The following is a 21,956-nucleotide window of genomic DNA, read 5'->3' on the forward strand; positions in this document are numbered from 1 at the left end:
CGCCTGCAGTTATAATGCTTTGGCACTCGTGCATAATGGACTTAAGCTTGCATTAAAAATAAGACTTTTGGCTTTTAGATTGTCTCTTTAAGATCCGTTACCGATGTTATTCTTATAACCACAAAGCCGTAACTAGATCACATAACGAAGGCAGCTCCCTTGTGCATCCAGTGAAACGATACAGGGTTTCTTAATTTCAATCCTACTTGTATACATTTTGTCTGCATGGCATTTTTTTCCTGTTTCCTATGAGAAAAAGTAATTTTTCAAAATATCTGCAACATTAAAAGTAATATGATTTAGGTCTCTAATATTTCAAGAAAAAAAGCTGATCACAACAAAGAAAAACACTAGATCGTATTTTGAAAATGCTATGATTTCCTTTTTAACGTCAAGTTACTGTATGTGGCTGTATTATTAAATTATTAACTTAAAAAAAAAAACCTGAAAACACAACTGTTTAAATATTCAAGGGCTTGGGGGGAAAAATAGCAGACTTCAGATACGTTTGAAAACCAAACTTTCTTGACCAAAAAATATCTTGAATAGTTTTCATTGGGGGGTGTGTTTAATAGCGGGGATACCTGTGATGTCACAATCCTTGATCCCTGCATGTCAGCAGGGTCTGGGTTTTCTAGCGGCATGCTAACCAGCTTATCTCACAATAGATTCTATTCTGCAACAGAGTCATGTTGCCAGGGTCCTGCTCTGAGGACCCGATTGCTGCCTTTGGGGTTTCACTTCTAGGGTGTTCCAGGACATAAAATATTTGTAATTATTGCAAACTTCCCTTTTAAAGCAATTCATAATGGGCTAAAAGTACCTAAAGTCGCATGTCGGCTACTCTAGTTAAATTCCGTGTACACAAATACAATTTTTTGTGGCTGCATATTCAGAAACAACATATTTACCCGTTATTAATGGCAACTCATGCGCAGTAATGCAGACGATAGTTTCAGCCAGTAAAGGTCTGGAGGAAATTACAGGAGATATTGCACGAAAGGTCTCGCATCATGTAGTGTGTCCCAACCACACAGCTGTTTGATAGAAAGGATGGCTGGTGAAAATGCTCAGCTGGTGACAATACAAACATACAATAGGAGGAAGCACCCTGCTCAAAACAGCTGACATCTAGATGAACACAATTACACAGCTAGTGGTCTGTCTACCTTCCATGTTTTTTTTTAAAGAAGCACTGCCCCATTACTCACGCACTTGGAAATCAAACAGTTAAATGGTTATGAGTGTAACGTCCTTGAAAATAGTGCACAAGGAACAAAAAAAAGTCACACTCAACTTTATGTATAAACGCACAGATTCCTACCTGGCCATATTGTGGTTACAAAGTATTGGTGATGAAATCCCTGATGCTCCATATTTTTAATTTGTATTTCATTCTTTAGATTTTCCAGTAATAAAAATACACCCAGTGCTTCACATACTTATCAACAAAAGGATGACAAAACTCTGACCGAAATGAAAAGGACTTTTATAAATCTTATTTGTTTCTATGCAATTATTATTTGCTGTACTGGAAACTTGTGTGTGATGTCACTATGCCTGTTCTCCCCTGTATACAGTTGGGGGGGAAAGTTCAAAGGTAATAAATTGGTCAGTGATCTACAAACGGTCCAAGAGAAGATCAGTTCGATATGAGGACTGGGAAGAGATACATATTACCTATTAACTATAGCCACTTCTGTATCATAAAATGTTGCATAAACTCAACTGGGGGCACAGGAGTCCAGCTATAAAGGTTAACACAATGCCCAGGTGAGTAAAAAAGGGGCCCTGCCACTTTTATATAAATGGCTGATAAATCACTGGCATTGTAGCCACCGACTGAATACATTTGACTGCAGCTAACTTAGACATGTACAGCTGCATGTTAAAGTATTACACTAAATGGCCTTAATAGTGGGTAGGAAGCGTTATGAGACACCGATACACCTGTCCACTTGCCCTCCAAAGGTGATGCTCCAGGTAAGTACTGGGTCTCCATTCTGGATCTTCTAGTTCTGGTGACATCCTGTACAATATCCTCATTGTTTTATACAGAGCCATAGCACGTATTACAGATTAATCAATTGAATTATTAAAAATAGTTTTACCTTTAAATCCCATAATTATTGATTTGTTCATTTAGGAAAAATGTTCATGAGGAATGGCCACTAAATACACATTCATAAGCTGTTGAGTGTTATCGTTTGGAAATCGTGCCATCCATGATTGAACCAACTCATTGATTTCGTTTTATGTTAAACAAGGCAAGTGTACGTTTTGCGTTTATGAATCATTATTTTAACCAAAACAGCTACAAGTAAGTACTAAACAACAATTGGAGGAGATGCTTTCTTTAGTGGCTGTAAAAGAATTTCCTCTTCCCAGCAGGATCTTTTTGTACGTGGATTCATTCACAAACATATTTGGCATTTGCTTATTCAATGAATTTGTATAAAAGTAAATATTGTTAGCTATAACGTGCTTTCCGTCATTCCGACATGAAGTTTACAGCTCCAGTCAGGAGATCACTGGACCTCCCCAACTGGTGCATGATTGCCACTGCCTGCAAAAACTGGCCAGTGTGGCAGCTACTTGAAGCGTACAGTGCTCAGAAATCGGGATTGTTGGGAGGTATAGAGTAGTACTGAATAGGACAATAAAAGGGACAAGATATGGATGGAGCTGGGCAGAAAGCGGGTCGATCTAAACACCACTTTTTGTCTAGCTGGAGACCAAAAGGCAACACTTGTGGACCTCTAACCATCTAGACCTTCATGGGCAAATCTAGAGAGTTCCCAGGTGTGGCCAAAACACCCTAAAGAGAATAAAGACTACCAGATTAACACACATGGAGAAAAATAAAATGAAGCCCACAGTATTTCTTGGAACCTTAAGCTTTGAACAGAAGCTTAAAGGCAAGATTGCCTTGTTATAGTAACTGAACTGTTTTGCCCAAAACAAAGTTACTTTGTTTCTAATATACAGAAAGCCAGAAGGCTTGGTTTTAGAAATACATTCCTTAAATCAGATAAAACATATTTTCCATTAAACACTTAAAACTTCCTATATGAGCTTGTGTAGGTTTTACTTCTGTAAAGCATGCTCCTTGGATGATCATTTGGGAATAAAAGTACATTTTCTGATACCCGTATTTTAAATACTAAGGGTTAAAGTACCAATCCACTTAAGGAAGAAGGAAACTTTAGATCCTAGATTCAGATGGTACAGTTAAGATCTTCTCTCTTGGCAAATGCCTTGATTCAATCCAAAAAAGGGAGTTTTAGAGTTTATTTTTATGAAACGAAAATCTTCCAAAATTACAGTTGTGGAGGCCAGAGAAAACTGGAGAAATGAAGAGTAAGAAGAACTTGATGCTGTAACCGATACATTATGGAAAATTGTGTTTTTCTTTTTTCTTCTTATGGCGACCTATTTCTGAGTGGTAAGGTGCTCTAAATGGAGGATAGAGACAAAGAGCTCAACTGAGATGGAATTCCACATTTCACATGTGAGATCTCTAATGTCCCTACAGCATACATGGGTCTTCACCTTGTTCAATTAAAACATTAATCCACCTACTGTGTATCACAATCAGCTAAGAAGCATCTGGTTTTCTTGTATTCTCTATGTTATACATACACTATACATAGTATACTATGTATACTATGTATGATATGTAATAAAAATATAGGGCCAACACAAACTCTTTTTACAACTATACATAGTATACCATAGGTATCGGTGATGTATTTCTAATGGTTGCTGCATCAGGCTTTACCCAGGAGAGAGCCCCACAGGCCTAGAGAGAGGCAACTGAGACTGCCTAAATTAGCAGAAGAACTGTGGTTAGTTTAAGATACTAGGAACAACCTACCTGGTGAGTTCCTTAGAAAATTATGTCCAAGTGTACCTAGAAGAAATAATGGTGTTTGAAGGCAAAGGGTGGTCAAACCAAATATTGATTTGATTTAGATTTTCTTCTGTTCGCTCACTTTTATCATTTTGTTAAATTATAAAAATAACCTATTGAGTAATTTTTAAAGCATTCTTGCTTTACATGTTTTTACACAAAAAAAAAACCCTGTACTATGCGCGTGTGAAAATATATATATATATTCAAAGGCGGGAGACTGTTCTGACACAAGCAGTTCTCTGTACGTTGAGAACAGTATATCTGTCTTAGTAAACATCCTTATCAACTGTGTTTGGATGTATATAATCTTTTTGCCTGCAACAACCGCATGATTTAAAAGCATGCTGGTATGTAGAAAATGCTTACTTTGTTAGAGACCTAAGCTGTCATGTATGATCACAGTCTGGTTTATTTAAAAAAAAAACACACAAAAATGATAAATGAATACATAGAAATGAATAGATCACAGATTAGGCTTATCTTGAAAGGTTGGTTCAGCTAGTGGGCTACTCAGGCGTCTTAGCGCTTGATGTAAATCACATACATTTATTGAAAAATGTATCACTTATTTCAAACAATAAATGTGCATTATGTAATATATACTTATATTAACTTGTATTTATCTTTAGATTGTGCTTTTTGTAAAATGTAATAGTTTGACTATCCATCATATAAAAGCTGAGGTTGGTGGCAGTCTGCGGTAAAGGCAATATTATCCAATCAATTTCATATCTGCTAAAATATTCCTTTTGTTAATCCCAAGTCTCTCTAATACTTTTTTTGTACACAAAAGTTCTAGGGAGCCATATAAACATAGAGGGAGAATGGATATTCATCATTAGTTGGCACCACACCTATTTTCCCCCACTGTTGGAGCGTAAGTCCTTTTAAAAAATAAATTAATTTATGACAGCCAAAAGTAGGGATACCAACATCATGCCACAGAGCTGCCGTGACTTGTAGACAGGCTTCTTTATCAGCACTACGCAGATTAGTGTTTTAACTGAGACAATATCCTTTTACATAAAATATATTGTCTCCAATTAGTGCATATTTATATTTTACAGTATGCATATATGCCATTAAGTCTAAAAAATACAAATAATCAGATGCATGATGGTATCTACCGTATAATAAATGCCATATGGTATTTTCCTCATTTGCTGTTTTATCTCCTCTTGGGTAATTTGTGTTGTCTGGTTTCTGTCTCTATTACAAGCTGCAAAAACCTCAGCATAACAGTTTTCACCATGTAATAAGTAGCCCAGAAATATGTTTCTCAGAAGAGCTTTTAGAAAGTGGACTTTACTGGGAAAATCATTAAGCAAGTTGGTATCTCTCTTTGTACCTATCCATGACTTGTCACTATACTGGAAATGATCAGTGTGTGTCTCTGTGTGACTTGAATTCTTCTTCATTAATTATTACATGGATTCATGTTAATAAGACTTACAACAAGAGGATGAAGGTTTATTACTACTTCGACACTACTTTGAGTTTGTTAGATAATTATACGTAGTAGACAAAGTACACATTTTGTCTTTAATACAACATGAAAACTCGTATATCCAGTATATTACCCAAGCTGTACCAATTTGGAATTGCCTACCTTGTTCTTGTGAGACCCAAACCTATTAATTGTATTTAAAATTGTTAAAACTTACCTACCTTTATTTTAGAAAAGCAAAATCTATCCTCTAAAATCTACAACCTGCATCCAGAAAGAAAACATCTGTTCTCCTCACCTTCAAGATATCTACTTCTTATCATTATCATACATGAAGTCCCTTATGCATCTGTCTTATTCTATCTCAATCTCCAAACCGAGTGAAAGCTTGCAAGAGCATAGCCCTTTTCTCCTTCTATGTTGGTCTTAACTAAGTCTATGTCTTAACATGTGTTAATGGTATGTGTTAATGTGTTAATGGTCAAATTATGTATCTGGTCACAAAGCAAAATTTATTGCAGTCGGTTCTGCAATATTCAGTTCTTACGCCTTGTTGCAGCATTTTACAACTTTGCATCTTGGCAAATTCCTGAGGTTTGGCAGATACTTAAATTAATCAGTTAGGATGGACCTGTTTAGCACCGCAAACTGGAACATGAAGAACTTTAGATAGCAGGAACTTTGAAAATATCCAGGTCAGTTGTGACAGACAAATGAACCAAGAAACCTTTTTTTATTGTTAAAAGACCTGTATAAACCTAATAAAATTATCTTAAAGGTCCACCTAGCTTGCTGAATTTTATACCGTAAAAGTGAATAAAGCATTGGGAACATCCAAATCCAGACAGGATCAATATTTAGTGGAGAAATGCTGCCCTGCAATGCTTTTTTAAGGACACAGTTAATCTTTCCTGTAGTCATTTGATTCAATTTGTAGGTGAGGCTATTTGTCAGACAGCTAAAGCTTGGCTGAAATTGGGTCATGCAACAGGACAATGATCCAGAACACACCAGCAAATCTACAACAGAATGGGTTAAAAGGAGAGAATCAAGGTGTTGCAATAGCCCAGTCAAAGTTCAGACTTCACGCCCATTGAAATGCTGTGGTGGGACCTTAAGAGAGCTGTGCATAAACAAATGCCCACAAACCTCAATGAACTGAAGAAATGCGTTAAAGAAGCATGGGCCAAATTTCCTCCACAATGACGTGAGAGACTGATAACGTCATACAGAAAACAATTACTGCTAAAGGTTGTTCTACAAGCTATTGAATCATAAGCTGTACTGTTTTTCAGACATGGCTTCTCCATTTGGGCTTTATTTTTGTTGAATAAATCAAGACACAGTGTAATATGTCATGTGTTGTTGTTCATCTGAGGTTATATTTACCTAATTTGTATACCCGCTAAGGAACATATGATTGTTAGTATGTCCATAGAATTTGGAGAGGGGGTACTTTTTTCACACGACTGTATATGACTTAAATATAGTGTTAACATGGGTTAATATGTGCCAGTTTGGCTTTCATGGCCTCTCAAGAGTAGGGAGGTGCAAACACATATATCTGCTTCACAGTAAAGGCTATATATTTCCCAGCCCTTTCTTAATCCCCAACTCTGTTCCCTAGGGAGTAAATTGGTTGTCTGGTTTCTGTCTAATACAAATTACAAAACACTAGGTTCTACCATGCAACACACAACCCTGTAATTGTCAAATGTATTCAGGAATAATAATAATAATATCCCAGATGCTTAAGCTAATGTAACATACAACTTCCTACTTGGGATTCCAGTGCAGCTTTCCTTGAGGAATTGTGGGAAATTAACATGTCAAATTATGTCAATATGGGTATATCTACAGACAGTATATCTGCCCTGAATACAAAATGTGCAACATTTCCAAAGCACAAGGATTGTCGGTGGACACATGCAAATAAGAACACATGGTACATCACACAAGCTTGTAATGATGTATATCATTATATGTACCCTTGTTTGCATTTTTTTGTGTCATTGTATACATTTCAGGCAAGATTTGGTTTGGATTGTATGTGCCACTTTGTTCTTCTTTTTCATGTATTTCAGGAAAACAAGTCATGTTGCTTTTTCATATAACCATCACATGCTTTCACTCCTGCTGGGTATCAGTACAGGCACACATGGTCCTAATGGTACAGCGCTGCAGAATGACGGTGCTGTATAAACAAATAGTAATAATTTTGTGTTCTTCTTAGGGGCTAGGTTGGACTGAACCCAGCAGGCATCCATCTGTGTGCATGGTAATCTGCTACACAGGGTAATGTGCAGTTATGGGTTAAAAGGACACTGTTGCCCCCTTATGCATTTGCTTATTTCCACATCCCAGCTCTTTGTCATGCAAGAGATGGTTTCGGCCAAACACATGATATACTTAATGCTAGTCAGCTCCAGTGCTGCCTCGTTTAGCCTTCCTGGTAAACAGGGGTCCATGAAGCCCCCATGTACATGCTCCTATCAATTTCAATATGGGAGCTTTTTTTGCCACTCCAGCAAGTCAGTGGTGTAAAATGTCAAACCACGGTGGGGAGTTCTTCTTCAGCTCTGGAGCTTAAGCTTCTCCTTAGGGTATGTACATTTTTTTTTTTTTACAGGCTTCAAGAATTTATATGAGAGTAGTTACAAAATACTTTCATATGTATTCATTGTTCAGGGTGCTCCCTGGGACTCTAGGGATACCACTAAGGGGAAGGCTTAGGAACCCAGCAAATATTTCACACAAAACTAATCTGCGCTGCACCAAGATAAATAATTTTTATTTCTAACAATAATGGTAAGTAACGGTTACATTTATTACTTTTGAACATAAGCTTAAAATATGAAGTTACTACAAACTTTACGGATATAAGAACCAAGTAGTGATATTTCACATATCAGCGCCATTTTTAGTAAGTAAAATGGCTTTGAAGATATTCACTACAAACGGTAGGATTTATAAACATTGTTTTAGGCACTTTTAGAAATATGAATGTGTATATACAACAGATCATTACAAGCGCTAGATATTATAAATCTTCTTTTACGATTAGTGAGGCTATGTTCACGTCTCAATACCACGAGCCATTCAAAGACAGGCTCACAAACATTATATTACCAGTTTTCCCAGGGCTACACCGTACGAGAGGTTGTCTGGAGTTTCCTTCTACAGATAGTGTTGGAAACTTGAAAACTCAACTTCTAGCTGCCTTCATGTGATAAGGATCCCCAAAATAGCACATTGACAGAACAGAATACCTTGTTTGAACAAGGCAGGGATGTGAAAAGTCATTAAGAGCTGTTAAGACGGCGATAACGCTTATACCATAAAATCCCACAGTGGCAGGGTCACAAATAATCCTAGAAAGCTTAGATATAGATATTTCTAGTACAATATCCATAAAATACATGGGCCTGGAAGAAACCCGATATGAATATGCTAGTATATATTTAGATCCTTAACAGAAGTAACACAATTACATACATTAGAAGGAAAATATGGAATTAAATATAAATCACACCAGACAGGATAACTAGGCATTGTTTTATTGGAATATATATAATAGAAAAGTGCAACTCAATTAGATTATGCTACTATTTAAATATTTGAGAAATCAAATTAAATTATTTTGAAGTAGAGGTTGAAAAAGGAAGGTTGATGCTCTTGAAAGCTCATCCATAAGATAGAATATTTATACTATAATTATATCTACCCTACTGGAGAAATACAGCTGTCAAAGCTACATTATAACTACACAGCAAATATGTGTATGTATCACACACATATACAGGGATGTCTAGGAGGCCTGGCACTTTAAGGCTAGTGGGTGTTAAATGATGTAAGGGGGACCACTGGCTGGACATGCGCTGTTAATGCACACTGAGCTCTGTTGGCAAGCAGAACATATACACATACACCCCTTGAATCCTCTTAGTAGCCCTTAAAAGGTTAAATATCCATGTACCGCTTACATAAAATAACAAATATATATGAAAATGTCAGCATGTTTCATCAAGGTATACTTAACATTCACAGCTCAACCCCATCTACTTGAGAACCCCGGCCTCAGGAGACCAAATGTTGTTGGGTTTCCTTGTTTGTATGAACAGTCTTAGGACAACTGACTGCTCAAGTAAATGGCCTGTCTTCAACATCATGGGTACTGTGAACAGGATAGCGGGACAGGAGAAGGTTAATGCTTCCAAATGTCATCTGCCTACATCTACATGTGCAAATATCTATGTAACATATAAGATAACTAGTGCTGGGAAAGCCAATGGACACTCAAGCAGGAATCTGCGGAAGTACTTCCTCTTAACCCAACACTGTCGCATGTGAACAGACCTATGTCATGTACGGTCACCTCAATCTGGACTTGGGTCTGGCTCAGCCCTGGTACCGCTTCTGCAGCCAGGGGTCGGCACCAACATTGCTCATGATGGACATTTACTGGTGGAAAATTTAATGGTGTGCTATGGACCTTCACAAACCTTGCCACAGACACTGGTGTCCTTGTATGGATGCTTTGCCTATCCCAGGTTACAGCTAGCTCATCCATCTCTACAAATTCCATTAAACGCTGTCCAAACTATATAGCTCAAATACAATTGTAGTAGAGACCCCTGAGGTCTTGAAATCTTACCTAATTCTACACTGTATTCTATGACTAGGAGTCTGTATCAATAGTAAAAATGCAAGATGCATAATGTAATCACAGATCCAAAAGCTATTAAATATCTAGATTTTTACATTTTTAGAATACGGCTCTATGAAATATAGGTAAGAAGTTAGCAGAGGAACATCTGAGTTCTGGCTGTGGCCCAAGTGTTAGCTGAGCTCCTCACCAGGGCTAGGTTAGGACTAAGTTGGGCTTCTGGACAAAACAGCAGATCAGCACCATAATTTTCAGGTATTTATCCAACCTTTTTAATGATTCACGAATGTCACGTAAAGGAAATTAAAAAGTTTTATTAAAACAAATTTCTAATTGCCACATGAACATCACAGCAATTTACAAATGGCAGAAATTAAATATTTGCACGACAACCGGTTTTAGTTTGTGATTTATTATTGTTATTAATAGTAAAACAAATATATTTATTGATTAAAGATGAATATGGTTATTAATAAAACTGGCTTTTTTAATATGCATTTACATTCTGATAGGGTCACTTTAAGGTGCACGTTGTTAAAATGATTACACATTCATACAACAGTACAAGACATGGGTCATACTGCAGCACATCTGTGATTGCCGTTTATGTATACAGTGCAGTGCAACCCCCAACACAAAGTGTATAGATTGTATACACACAAGCACCTATGATGTTTATTGTATCCTTGTCTCGACGTTACTGTAGACTGCAAGCGCCGGGTACATGGTCGCCCCTCGTGTCAGTGCAGCCAGTAAGCAGTGAAGCCCCTGCAGGCAGCTATATGGTGTGTGCGGGATGTATAGGGCAAATGCTTGACCGGCGTGTGTTGGACAGCGGTGGGCGTGGTTTCTGGAAGCTGCGCCTATAGCAGCGAAGGGGAGGTCTGGTCTCCTTACAACACATGTCATCTGTCCCTGATGAAGGATAAGTGTTCCAGGCTTCAGATCTCTCACCCAAGAAGCAGCCAATATAACATTAAAGAGACAGCTCCTGCTCGGTTAGCTAGGTGAGCTCCGCGCGTGTTATAGTTGTGCAGCGTTTCCATTGATCCAGCCCGGAGAACTAAATCATGATGTGGCTGTCTGCTGCTGTCACGCTGCTCATGGTCCTGAGGTCCTGTGATGTTAGTCTGGCCACTTTTAGGAAAGCCGTGGAGGGTCCAGGAAAGAAGCAGTACCAGGTCCAGCACGGAGCTTGTAGCTACACCTTCCTGCTGCCAGAGGTGGAAAGCTGCCGATCTGCCCCTGCCAGCACCTACGTGTCCAATTCCGTGCAGAGGGATGCCCCCTTGGACTATGATGACTCTGTACAGAGACTGCAGGTTCTGGAGAACATCATGGAGAATAACACACAGTGGCTTCTCAAGGTAGGTGCTCAGAAGATCGTAGATGTGCAAGGATATTGGGAGTGCGATACAGGTTGTGTGTGGATTATGTATTACCTTCTGTATAGTGCTTGTGGCTAGGTCAGCTATGGTCCTATTCCATCATAAGGAAAACTTTATAATGAGTCTTAAACTGCTTGAATAACGTTCTGTAGCTCAAACTGAATGTCCAAATGGTGACTGGTGATGTGGCATTGACCACAGATATAACTTTTGGAGCCCAGAGAGGTTTATGGGTACTGGGGTGCACACTGTCTTAGACACACTACATTGGGGGGGTTATTCAGTAAAGGGAGAGTTAGCAGTAGTGTTTGTGGATTGGACTCCCTCACTTTTCTATTCAATATGAACAAGCAACACTGACAGGATTCTTTGTCTAGAAGGGCTGGCTACACTTTATACAGGGCCAGTCAAGCTCTACCTGCAGGAGAAGCTTTCTGAGGATGTCCCTTCATAATGAATAGAGAAGTCAAGGAGCTGAAGCTACAACTTTCCTGTCAACCCTCCCTCTAGTGAATACAACCTGTTAAAGCAAAAGTGAATCCTTTACCCTTTCTAAAGTACTGCTTGCAGGACATTACAAGACAGTCTATAAAGCTACCTGTAACTTTTCTATAATTGGCACCCCAGTTAAGTAAATCAGGCATTGGATTCAACATTGTCTTCTGTCATGGTGTGTTAGATTATACAATATCATTAATATTATTATTGCTCATTTGGCATGATGTTCTAAACTGCTTCTGCTCAATTGGTGTCCCGCTATGTTGCCCTCAGATGAAGCAATAGATGCATTTTGGCTTATTATTATTTATTATTCTCTATGTAGTGGCAACAATTTACGCAGCGCTTCTTACTGTACATACATTCAAAGGGTACAACAAAACTAGAACTAGCGTGTTGTGGAAGTTTGGAGTTTTGATGGTAGCCTAACCTCGCTGAGAACTTAATCCCAGAAAATATGTGAAAGGGTATCAAGGCACAGTATGTGTAGCTAGTAATTTAGAAACACAAAACAAATGCTGTGCTCATATCAATCAGGGCAATGTGTTTTCTGGGTCCCCCAGCATGGGGCGATCATTTGGGAGATATGAATTCCTCAGGGTTCTGGTGTGTAGCGAACACGCCAGAGGACCAGTGTGACTTGACAGGGAAGTTTAGTGGATGTGACACTGTAACAAAGGCTCTGTCTGGTATGATGTTTATCCTGCACTCCATGCATGGGGTTACCCCCACATGGCAATGTTCTTTTCGTTCAAGCACAAACCCCTTGTGGCTCTTGGGAAATCACAGCCATGCGACAAAAATATAGTATGCACAGTCCTAGCAGAACGTGATAAATCGTTTTTACGACTGTCGCATTAGAGTCGCGTACAATGGGGTATGGAAAGGTTCAATGTAGGAACACTTGACTACAGAAAGATTGCACTGATGTGTAAATCACTCTGCAGAAAATCTTAACTGGACCTGACAGCATATAGTGAAAGTTTCTTCTTTTTTACATCAAATCACATTACTGTTGGCATTAAGTTAAAGGGACAGTTTTTTTCTCCACCGGAACGGAAGCCCACAGAGGATGAATCTGTTTTTGATCCATTAATACAGATTCCCCTGTGACTGTTAATACATTTGCAGTAATGTAATGTGACCCCGGAAACATGCTTAATTAGGGGTTCTTGTGGTTTGGAGTTTCTGGGCTACATATATTAGAATCAACTAATATATGACTAATTTTCTTGAAAAAATGCCAAACATAGATCTGCGTTAGAAACAAAACAATGTGTATGTTTAAATAAGTTAGAGGTTGGATAGCCTTCTTCTCTAGGGAAAACATTTGTTACTTAGATTTCGCTGCAAAGTAAGACTACACAGTGCCAGCTAACATGCAGCTATTTCATGATGTCCAGGAGTCCATTGGGATTCCAGTCTTGTTTTAGGGTGCTTTCTGAGCATTTTAGGTGTTGGCATTCCCTAATCCGCAGAATTATATAGGGGAGTTCCTATCTCGTCACCACTTTGTAAATCCCGTAGGGTTTAATACCATATGGACAATGTTCTTTACAAATGGCTTTACACTTTCTTGCATGACCACCAATTACATAACAAGCACCTTTAAGCATTTAAAAAGCAATGCCTTCTAAATCATGCTTGGTAATTGGTACATCTGGTTCCATTTTGTTTTGCCAATTTGCTTTTAGCCTACATTTTATGTGCTGATTTGTACGGCATCTTAGAATCTCCTCCGGTTACACTCGTAACCAGAGGTCAAGTGGAATTAAGATGAAGGACTAGCTTATTGATTAAGTAAGAACAGTGGTAGACCAAGCTGCCCTGGTACCAGCTCCCAGTTTGATTTCAGGCAATCATATCTGCCTCTTTGTTACATTTCCACGACAAAATAGCAGATTTATTGTATCGCCACCATTCCTTGTATATTTTCACAACCCTATTCCCTCACTTATAGATAAAAACATTACAACAAAAACAAAGTCTTCACATGTGGTCAAATGAATTATCACTGGAAAACGTTCATTATGATATGGTCATTATATCATTAAACATTTTAATAAATGACAATATTTTATCAAATCCATTGAAATATTTAAGCGTTTTCCACTAAATCCAGAGCATTGCCCCTGAGTGACATTTTAGAGCTATTTTGAGATTTATTTTACTGCTACAAGATGTTTGTGTTCATAAAACCCAATGAGACACCCAAGACATGGACTGTAAACCAACACATGGTGAACATACTAGAAGACGTATGAGCTACAGATAGTTTGTAAGGGGATGCCCTTGTCAGCAAGACTCATCTTTATAGGCAATAAATTAATGTGTGAAGTTTCCAAAGGTTGGAAAGAGATTGCGCAATAGACTTAAGGGTGTAAATTAGCATGGCCAAAGAGCCACTAATTATTCCCTGGCAAAGGCTGAATAGCTGCAAAGCTATCTGGGCCCTTCTTGATCCTATTAAATGTGCTGCTCAACCAAAGGCAACCAACCATGACTTTTATCTGTAATGATGTCTGCCATCAACCTGTTCGCAGACAGGCTGGAGACAGACTGGAGACAGTCGTTTTTTGGCAACATGTAAAGCAGACGCGTTCATAAAAAGCAATTTCTGCTAATTTCTATGTCATAATATAACTTGACAAACCAAGCATATATCTGGGCAAGCCTGCAAAGCTGTCACAGTTATTTCATATAGTCTAAATAATACAATAATAATTGTAGGTCAGCTACAAATGTTTCAAGTATTCAGCACCTTTATCAATATATATTATTCCTCGATACGGTACATTACTAACACACTATTTGTTTTGAAAGTACGTTCAAAACTCACAGCAAAGAGATGAATGAATTTGGTCAAGTATTGTGGTCTGACTCTAAACCGAGAGGTCGAGCCTTAAGAGGTGAGCAAAATTAAGAGAACTAGAAGATATTTTATAAACTATAGATTGCCCTTGTATTCGAGGTACAGTTTTTTTTTATATTGTCAGAGTTTGATATGGCAAGAAATTGCTAATTTGAATATATCATTTTAGCACTTGTTGAGGAACACAGTTCCAAGAAAATGGGGGAACAAAATCAGGCCGGTGACACTAAGAGGCTGGGAATATACCTTTTCAACAAGACCCTTTGTATCATAAAACGTGTATTACGTTCTATCTGTTCACAATTGATTTTATTCTGTAAAATAGGTCTAACAGAGCAGCTATTTAACAACCAACAATTACAAGAGGAAGTATCGTGTAGTTAATATATAGCATCCTGTCTGTTGTTGCATAGAAAAATTTTGTGATCTCTGGCTTATGCATATCCAAGCCAAAATCCCATAGGATAAGTTGCTTCCTATTAGCGTTGATGACAAATAATATGGATAATGTATAACAGTTCATTTTTTTAAAGACACTTCCCTATTTATAGCAATGTTTGTCTTAAACGTCTCCCCCTTAACAGAGTTTTCTCTCTTACAAATCCTTTTTATAAACATAAGTCACTCTCTATGAATCTATCATATGAATTTGATCGCTATCTATTTATAGCTTCCATAATTACCAAAATAAAAAAATAAATATAATAAACATTATGTTTGTGTCTTTCCATATCGTTGGGATTTAAACACAGAAGAGTTTGTGTTTGTTCAGACTTTCAGATCATGGCAGTACATTACATTGGTATTCATAGAAACCTATAACAGAACAGCATAGTTTTCCATACCTCACAATGGGCTTTATTCACTACAGGGGAAGTTGTGGTTTCCCCTACCTGCTTTCATTATTCATCATGAAGGGCCATGATTGGCATGTTTCTCTAGGGTTTAAGGCTGAGTTGGCCCTATGTAATCCATAATTAGATAGTCGTGAAAGCACCATAATTAGGTGTTGCCTGAAGAACTCTCTAGGTCAGTTTAGATTATGGGCCAGAACATCACATTTAGAGGTTGGTTCATTAAGCTCAATAAGCTTCAGTTTGATCATTTTCTTCTTAATCGAGGACTGATTTAAACTTTTTTGTCAAGCTAAATGGTTTCTCAGTTAATGCAGGATATTGTTAAATGGTGGCTCTTGGTGGAAATCTAGAAGCTTTTCAGATACTTCAGGCAGAAAACTGAAAATATGTTACGAAACATGTAACACCTAGCATGTAAAAATACTAGATCATAAAAAAGTGCTTATGTGATCTGCCAAAAATTTTTTTTATGTCCCCCTGTCAAAGTTTTTAATGAGTGCGTTGTTTCAGAGGGGGCATTGGATTACACTAATGTAGCACATAACACTGAGTTAACTCAGAATGGGGTTTTGCAATAAAGGAAAATGCTAATTTTTGTTACTGTGCCTATAAAAATGATTTACAGGGACAGTCAACTCCTAATTCTGCAACTGATAAAATAATAGATATATTTTCAATTGGTGACAAATATGTGCATGAGAAAGAAACACAATAGAAAAAAATGTATAAGATGACATTAGGTAGAAAGCCATCGATCTACTTGGTATGACCACGTCTGGAAAGAGTCCTCTAGATGTGTTTCATGGAAACACTGCTTACATATAAAACACATACTATGGATATACTACCACTGTGTAAGTAAAACCAGTAACAAGATGGTTTAGGTGGACCCAAACCTTAGCTGCCAATATCTATGTGGAGAGAAATCTGAAAGGAGGGTGTGGGGCCAAAAGGCCACTTGGGAGGTTTAGAACAGTTGGCAAAACAGCATACATTTTAAAGCACGGGTATAAAGGGAAATGCTCGACCGACCCCTTAAAGCTCATAATCTAGTGTTTCTGTGTAAATATTCTGCACCTTTGAGTTAAGTGTTAGGCTTTTTTTACACACTTCTTTTTAAAATTGTAAACGAAATACGAACAGAGCTTGGAATTCCTTTAGACATAGTCTGCACATAATCCGCATTACATTCCTGACCTGCATGTTTTCTCTGACAGGGTCAAAGCGAATCTTGTCTTAGTGGTGGGAAGTGGCAATCATTGCAGACTGCTGCGTGTTACAAGCTGGGGTCAGGTAATCATTTGAGCCAGATCATTAATATTTACATGCAGAACTAAGTTTAATTGAAACCAGATTAGATTTCCCATAGTATTAGCATCTCCCTGGGTGACAAAATATTTAATTCAGCAAAATATATATTTTTTTCATGAATGTTGTATGGTTTAACAATCCATTTTTTTTAGTCAATACCTGATGTATAAGAGTGCCAATATGTGTACTTGTAACACACATCTTAAATGAACTACCGATGTTCTACACAGGCATGATACCGCTACATATAGGCCTAATAAACAAACGTGAAACGTGTGAAAGGCAGTTCTGTCTCATCTAACGATCTTCTCCTGCACACTCCACTCCTCGTGCTCCTATACAAAACTTCTCAAAGGTTGTCCTATAACATGACCTACATTGGCTTATCAGACTTTCCCCTTGTCTCCAATACTTCAATAAAATCCCTCAAGACCTACTTCTTCAGGGAAGTCCATCAACTGGCATTAACTCCCTTGCTCCCACCTATCACTATAAAACTCGTCTTGGTCTTAACTCCTCCTGTCTCCCACTATGTCTTCTTACTCTCTAGTCAGTCTATACATGTCTAGAAATATTTATTTAAGCAATCTTTACACAGGGATACAGTTGTGTTGCTGGTCCACCACAACATTTGCACTCTTACCTGTTGTGTAATATACCGCCACCTCCTTCGAGATGGTAAATTCATTTGAGCAGTGACCTCTTCCTCCTGTAAGACCAAGTTTGTTATGTGATGCACTACTTGTTATGTCATGTTTACCCATTGTACAGCTCTGAAGAATAAGATGACACTACATAAATAAATAAATTATAACACGGAGTTAAGACTGGGGAACAAAACAGATATGGCTGGTGCATATCTACCATGTGTTTCTTTATCTTCTGTATACGTCATTCCTGTAGTTCTGTTACTTCCATTTAATAAATCATGCAATAATCTGTGCATTGTGCCTAAATGAAACGCGATTCCCCTATTATTGCTCATGTAAAGCTTCTGTTGTCTTATGGTGGGGGCTGACGTAAGTTGGGTTCAGCTCTAGGCACATACTGCATCACGCATTGCAACTTGGCAATGTAACCTACAACTACTGCTTGTCCTCTTTACACATGTCTTCAAATACCAAATAGTTGTTTTTAAGTTTGGAAACCAACCCAAATCACTATTACTTGCTGCATGTAAAGAAGGTAGTTAACAAATACAAAAAGTGGGACAGGGGTCCCTAAGGTTTCCAGATTCTTCGCTGTGACAGTTTGTTGTTTGAGAATAAGACATCTTTTGGACATGTCACTGTAAACCACTTCCTTTACCTGGTGAAAGTGCTAGACAAAACTTTCACTTTGCAGCACAATCAAGCTATTGCTGTGCAATGTCACCCTTCACTCTACTCACATGCCTTTTATCTTCCTTGCAGTTGTGTCTTGATCAACCTTATCTTTGTGAAATATGCTTTTTTTTTCATTTGAAAATTAACACTTATCAGACTTGGGGTTGGGGGGACATATCTGTTTCTAATTCTCTCTACTAATGGAACTCCTAAATTGTAATCCATCATACTTAATTTCTGAGATCACAATGAATTTAGTTCATTGAAAGTAGTGGTATTTTAGTATACATCTTAATCGGTTTAATGCTGGTACTTCTTATAACATCTATGACTAATTGAAAAGCAAACATTAAATAGAAAAGCAACTGAGATTTAACATATACACAGCCGAAAAAAAAGTTAAGAAAAAGTTAAGCCAAGTACTGTTGGTCCCAACAACATGAACATTCCATTGGCTATGGATAGTAGACAATTTGAAAAAATATGACAACCACTGATGGATGTAAAGCCTTAAGACATTGCAAGTGTGTCTTGAATAGCATATTTATTCAACATTACCAGAAGCCAAATAGTGCCCAAGTTACCTTGTACAATTCTAAGTTTGTGCTCCTTAATAACACAGCAGAAAATACCACATGGAAGCAGTTTAGATCACTATGTATCATTGGTATTATTCCTATATTAGAGTATTAGATGAGCGGATAACCTTTAATTCTGTATAGATTTCTCTTTTTACTGCACAATGTTTGTTTGTGGTGGTTCATACAGAATCCTTGAGAGCACATAGTTAAAGGAAAGTAATCACTTTAGACGGTTGATCTTTGACTCTTCTCCATCTTTCATGGCACTCTTTTGGTAAATGGAGGTCAAACATTTGTTAAGGGCAAATACATCTAACAGGGTTGTTTTCTTGGACCTTATCTCCCTGCCCTTGCATTCCCTGTTACAAGCTTGCCCTGTGATCTTTGGCACAATTGAGCTTTGTCTGTCAAATTGCAGGGTGCTTTAAAGACAAGCCTGTTAAGTCGACAACAGAAAGATGAATGGCATTGTTACACAAAGTTTGTTACCTGTTATATCAGTATCTCAATTAGAGAATAAATTAGAGCCAAGGTAATAAAGGTTCCTTAGCCAAACATAAAAATAACCAGCAGTCTTCCGTCGTTACAACCAACAATGGGTCTCTTTCTTTGTAACGGCTATTCGGTTCAGCAGTCGGTAGGTTTTTCTAATCATGCATTTCTGTTAAGGCTTATTAACAGAGGAAATCATTCAGCATATCTGCTAGTAAATTACAAATATCTTTGGTCAGGCTTTAATGGTGATTAGGCTCAAGTACTTGGAAAAACAGAGGTAATTATTGGATACATTGATTGCACCATTTATATTAAAGACAAAAAATAGATGGGATGTTTTTGTCCAGTATGCATGGAACAATGCATTTTCTATAACTCTTTAGAAGAGAAGAACGATGATGGTAGCATACCACAATATACTGTATGTTAGTTAACTTGTTTGGAAATGTTAGGGTGTTAAGTTAACAATTGCTAAAGAGCCATTCTAAATCTTCTTATCCTTCTAAATGATTAGGTATTTAAAATATACCTAACTTTCTAAACCTCCACAATAGAGATATGAATACTCCTACTACACCTCTGCGAATAAGCTAGATATCATTTGATGCATTACATGTTCTTCACACAGTGCATGGAGGATGCCTGCAAAGCATGAGACATCGACATCTAGATGTGCCACTAAATATGACACCCATTGTTGCAAGGCAATTCTGCATAAACGTATCGCAAGACCAAACATACTTTTAGTAGTTTTGAACAAACATTTTTATTTAACTTCTTTACAACAAACACAGCAGTATATTATAAAGGCAAAACCTCAGCTAACTTCTCTTGCGTGAGGACCCTATATAATTCATATGTAAACTGGTGAGATGCAATTTTAAGAATCCACTCCTATTTAGCAATACAAGGAGAACTATGTCAACAGACTCAGTCCTTTATAATAGGTATTCAGTATAAAGAGCAATTATATGTAAAAATCTGTTTTGTGGCAAAGTATCAAATGTGTAGCAATCAGTAGGAACGTTCCATTAACTTAAATGATGATTGCGCCCCATTTGGAACTATACTCCCAGAATGGTTCTTTAAAAATGAGGCTTATTGTTTTTATATTCCTTGCCGCGTGCAAAATGTAGTAAGGGGTTATTGTATCATTAGAGGAGATGACATTCGCAATATATAGCTACTGTTCTAATGCAACAGAAAATGCTGTTAAAATGTGTTGACAGATAAAGATACTTTGGTCCATCTAGTCTACCTAATTTCTGAATACTTTCCTTAGTCCCTTACCTTATCTTATACCTAGGATTGCTCAATGCCTATCCCATTAATGCTTAAACTCCTTCACTGTATTAAACTCTGCAACTGGAAGGCTGCCCTATGCATCCACCACCCTTTCAGTAAAGCAATCCTTGCCTCTATGTCCTCTTGTTGTGGATACTCTTCTCCCTTATGGTGTTGATTGCCTTTATGTATTTAAATGTTTCTATCATATCCCTCCTGCCATCTCTTTCTCCTAGGCTAAATATGTCAAGATCAAGTTTTATCCTGCAATCCATGAACCATTTTTGTAGCCTCTCTCTAAACTTTCTCCAACATATCTATATCCTTCTGGAGATATGGTCTCCAGTACTGTACACAATACTCCAAGTGAGGCCTCACCAGTGATCTGTAAAACGGCATGAGCTCTTCCCTCTTTCTACTGCTAATACCTCTCCCTATACAACCAAGCATTCTGCTAGCATTTCCTGCGCTTGGGTTTTATTGCCCCTAGGTGTATTATCTTGCACTTATCCAGATTAATTGCCAGTTGGCTTCTCCCTCCAGGAACATCAACCCAGTTACAAATCTTTGTGTCATCAGCAAAAAGACATCCCTTACCATCAAGACCATCTGCAATATCACTAATAAAAATATTAAATAGAATGGGTCCAAGTACAGATCCCTGAGGTACCCCACTGGTAACAAGACCTTACTCTGAATAGACTCCATTGACTACAACCCTTCTGTTGTCTGCCACTCAGCCACTGCCTGATCCATTCAACAACATTGGGATCTAAACTCATAGATTGCAGTTTATTGATAATTATTCTTGTGAATAGGCGCAACATTTGCTAATTTCCACTATTCTGGTTCTATTCCTGTTAATGATTGGTTAAATAAATACGCTAATAGTTTTGCTAGTACACTACTATGCATCAACTTTTTCAAGTCTTTTTTTTCCTAACTGAGGTACCTTTCCTTCATTTTCATCTCTAAAAACTAAGCAGAAATATTAATTGAAGCAGTCTTCTCGTCCTTTATCCTCTTCTACATACCTTCATTGTTTTGTTTTTCTTGTTTTACTTTCCTTTTCTCATTTATGGATCTAAAAAAAAAGATTGTATCTCCCTTTTTACTGACTGAGCAATTGTCTCCTCTGTGTCTCCTTTGGAAGGTCTTATAACTTGCTTTAATTGCAATTTTGTGTGAATAGACTGCTCAAGCAGGCCACACAAAGATAAATTATGTTTACAATGTTTTGTGCCGTGTTTTTGTGTTTTAAAAATATGAGAATAATTAAAAGAGCAAATATTTTTAACAACTCAGATTTTGCAGGA

General features: G+C 37.6%; 2 protein-coding genes across 2 annotated transcripts in view; one reads left to right on the forward strand and one right to left on the reverse strand.

The window, feature by feature from the left end:
- The window catches only part of MCPH1 (microcephalin 1), a 130,539-nt gene that overhangs the window by 24,449 nt on the left and 84,134 nt on the right, over positions 1-21,956 (reverse strand). The window lies entirely within an intron of this gene.
- ANGPT2 (angiopoietin 2) overlaps positions 10,962-21,956 on the forward strand; it is a 36,379-nt gene continuing 25,384 nt past the window's right edge. The window contains exon 1 of the mRNA XM_053458713.1: positions 10,962-11,396. Coding sequence (XP_053314688.1) covers positions 11,100-11,396 — 297 coding nt within the window. The 5' untranslated portion in view covers positions 10,962-11,099. The remainder of the gene's footprint in view (positions 11,397-21,956) is intronic.

This window comes from Spea bombifrons, chromosome 3 (assembly GCF_027358695.1).
Source record: "Spea bombifrons isolate aSpeBom1 chromosome 3, aSpeBom1.2.pri, whole genome shotgun sequence".
Lineage (NCBI taxonomy): Eukaryota > Metazoa > Chordata > Amphibia > Anura > Pelobatidae > Spea > Spea bombifrons.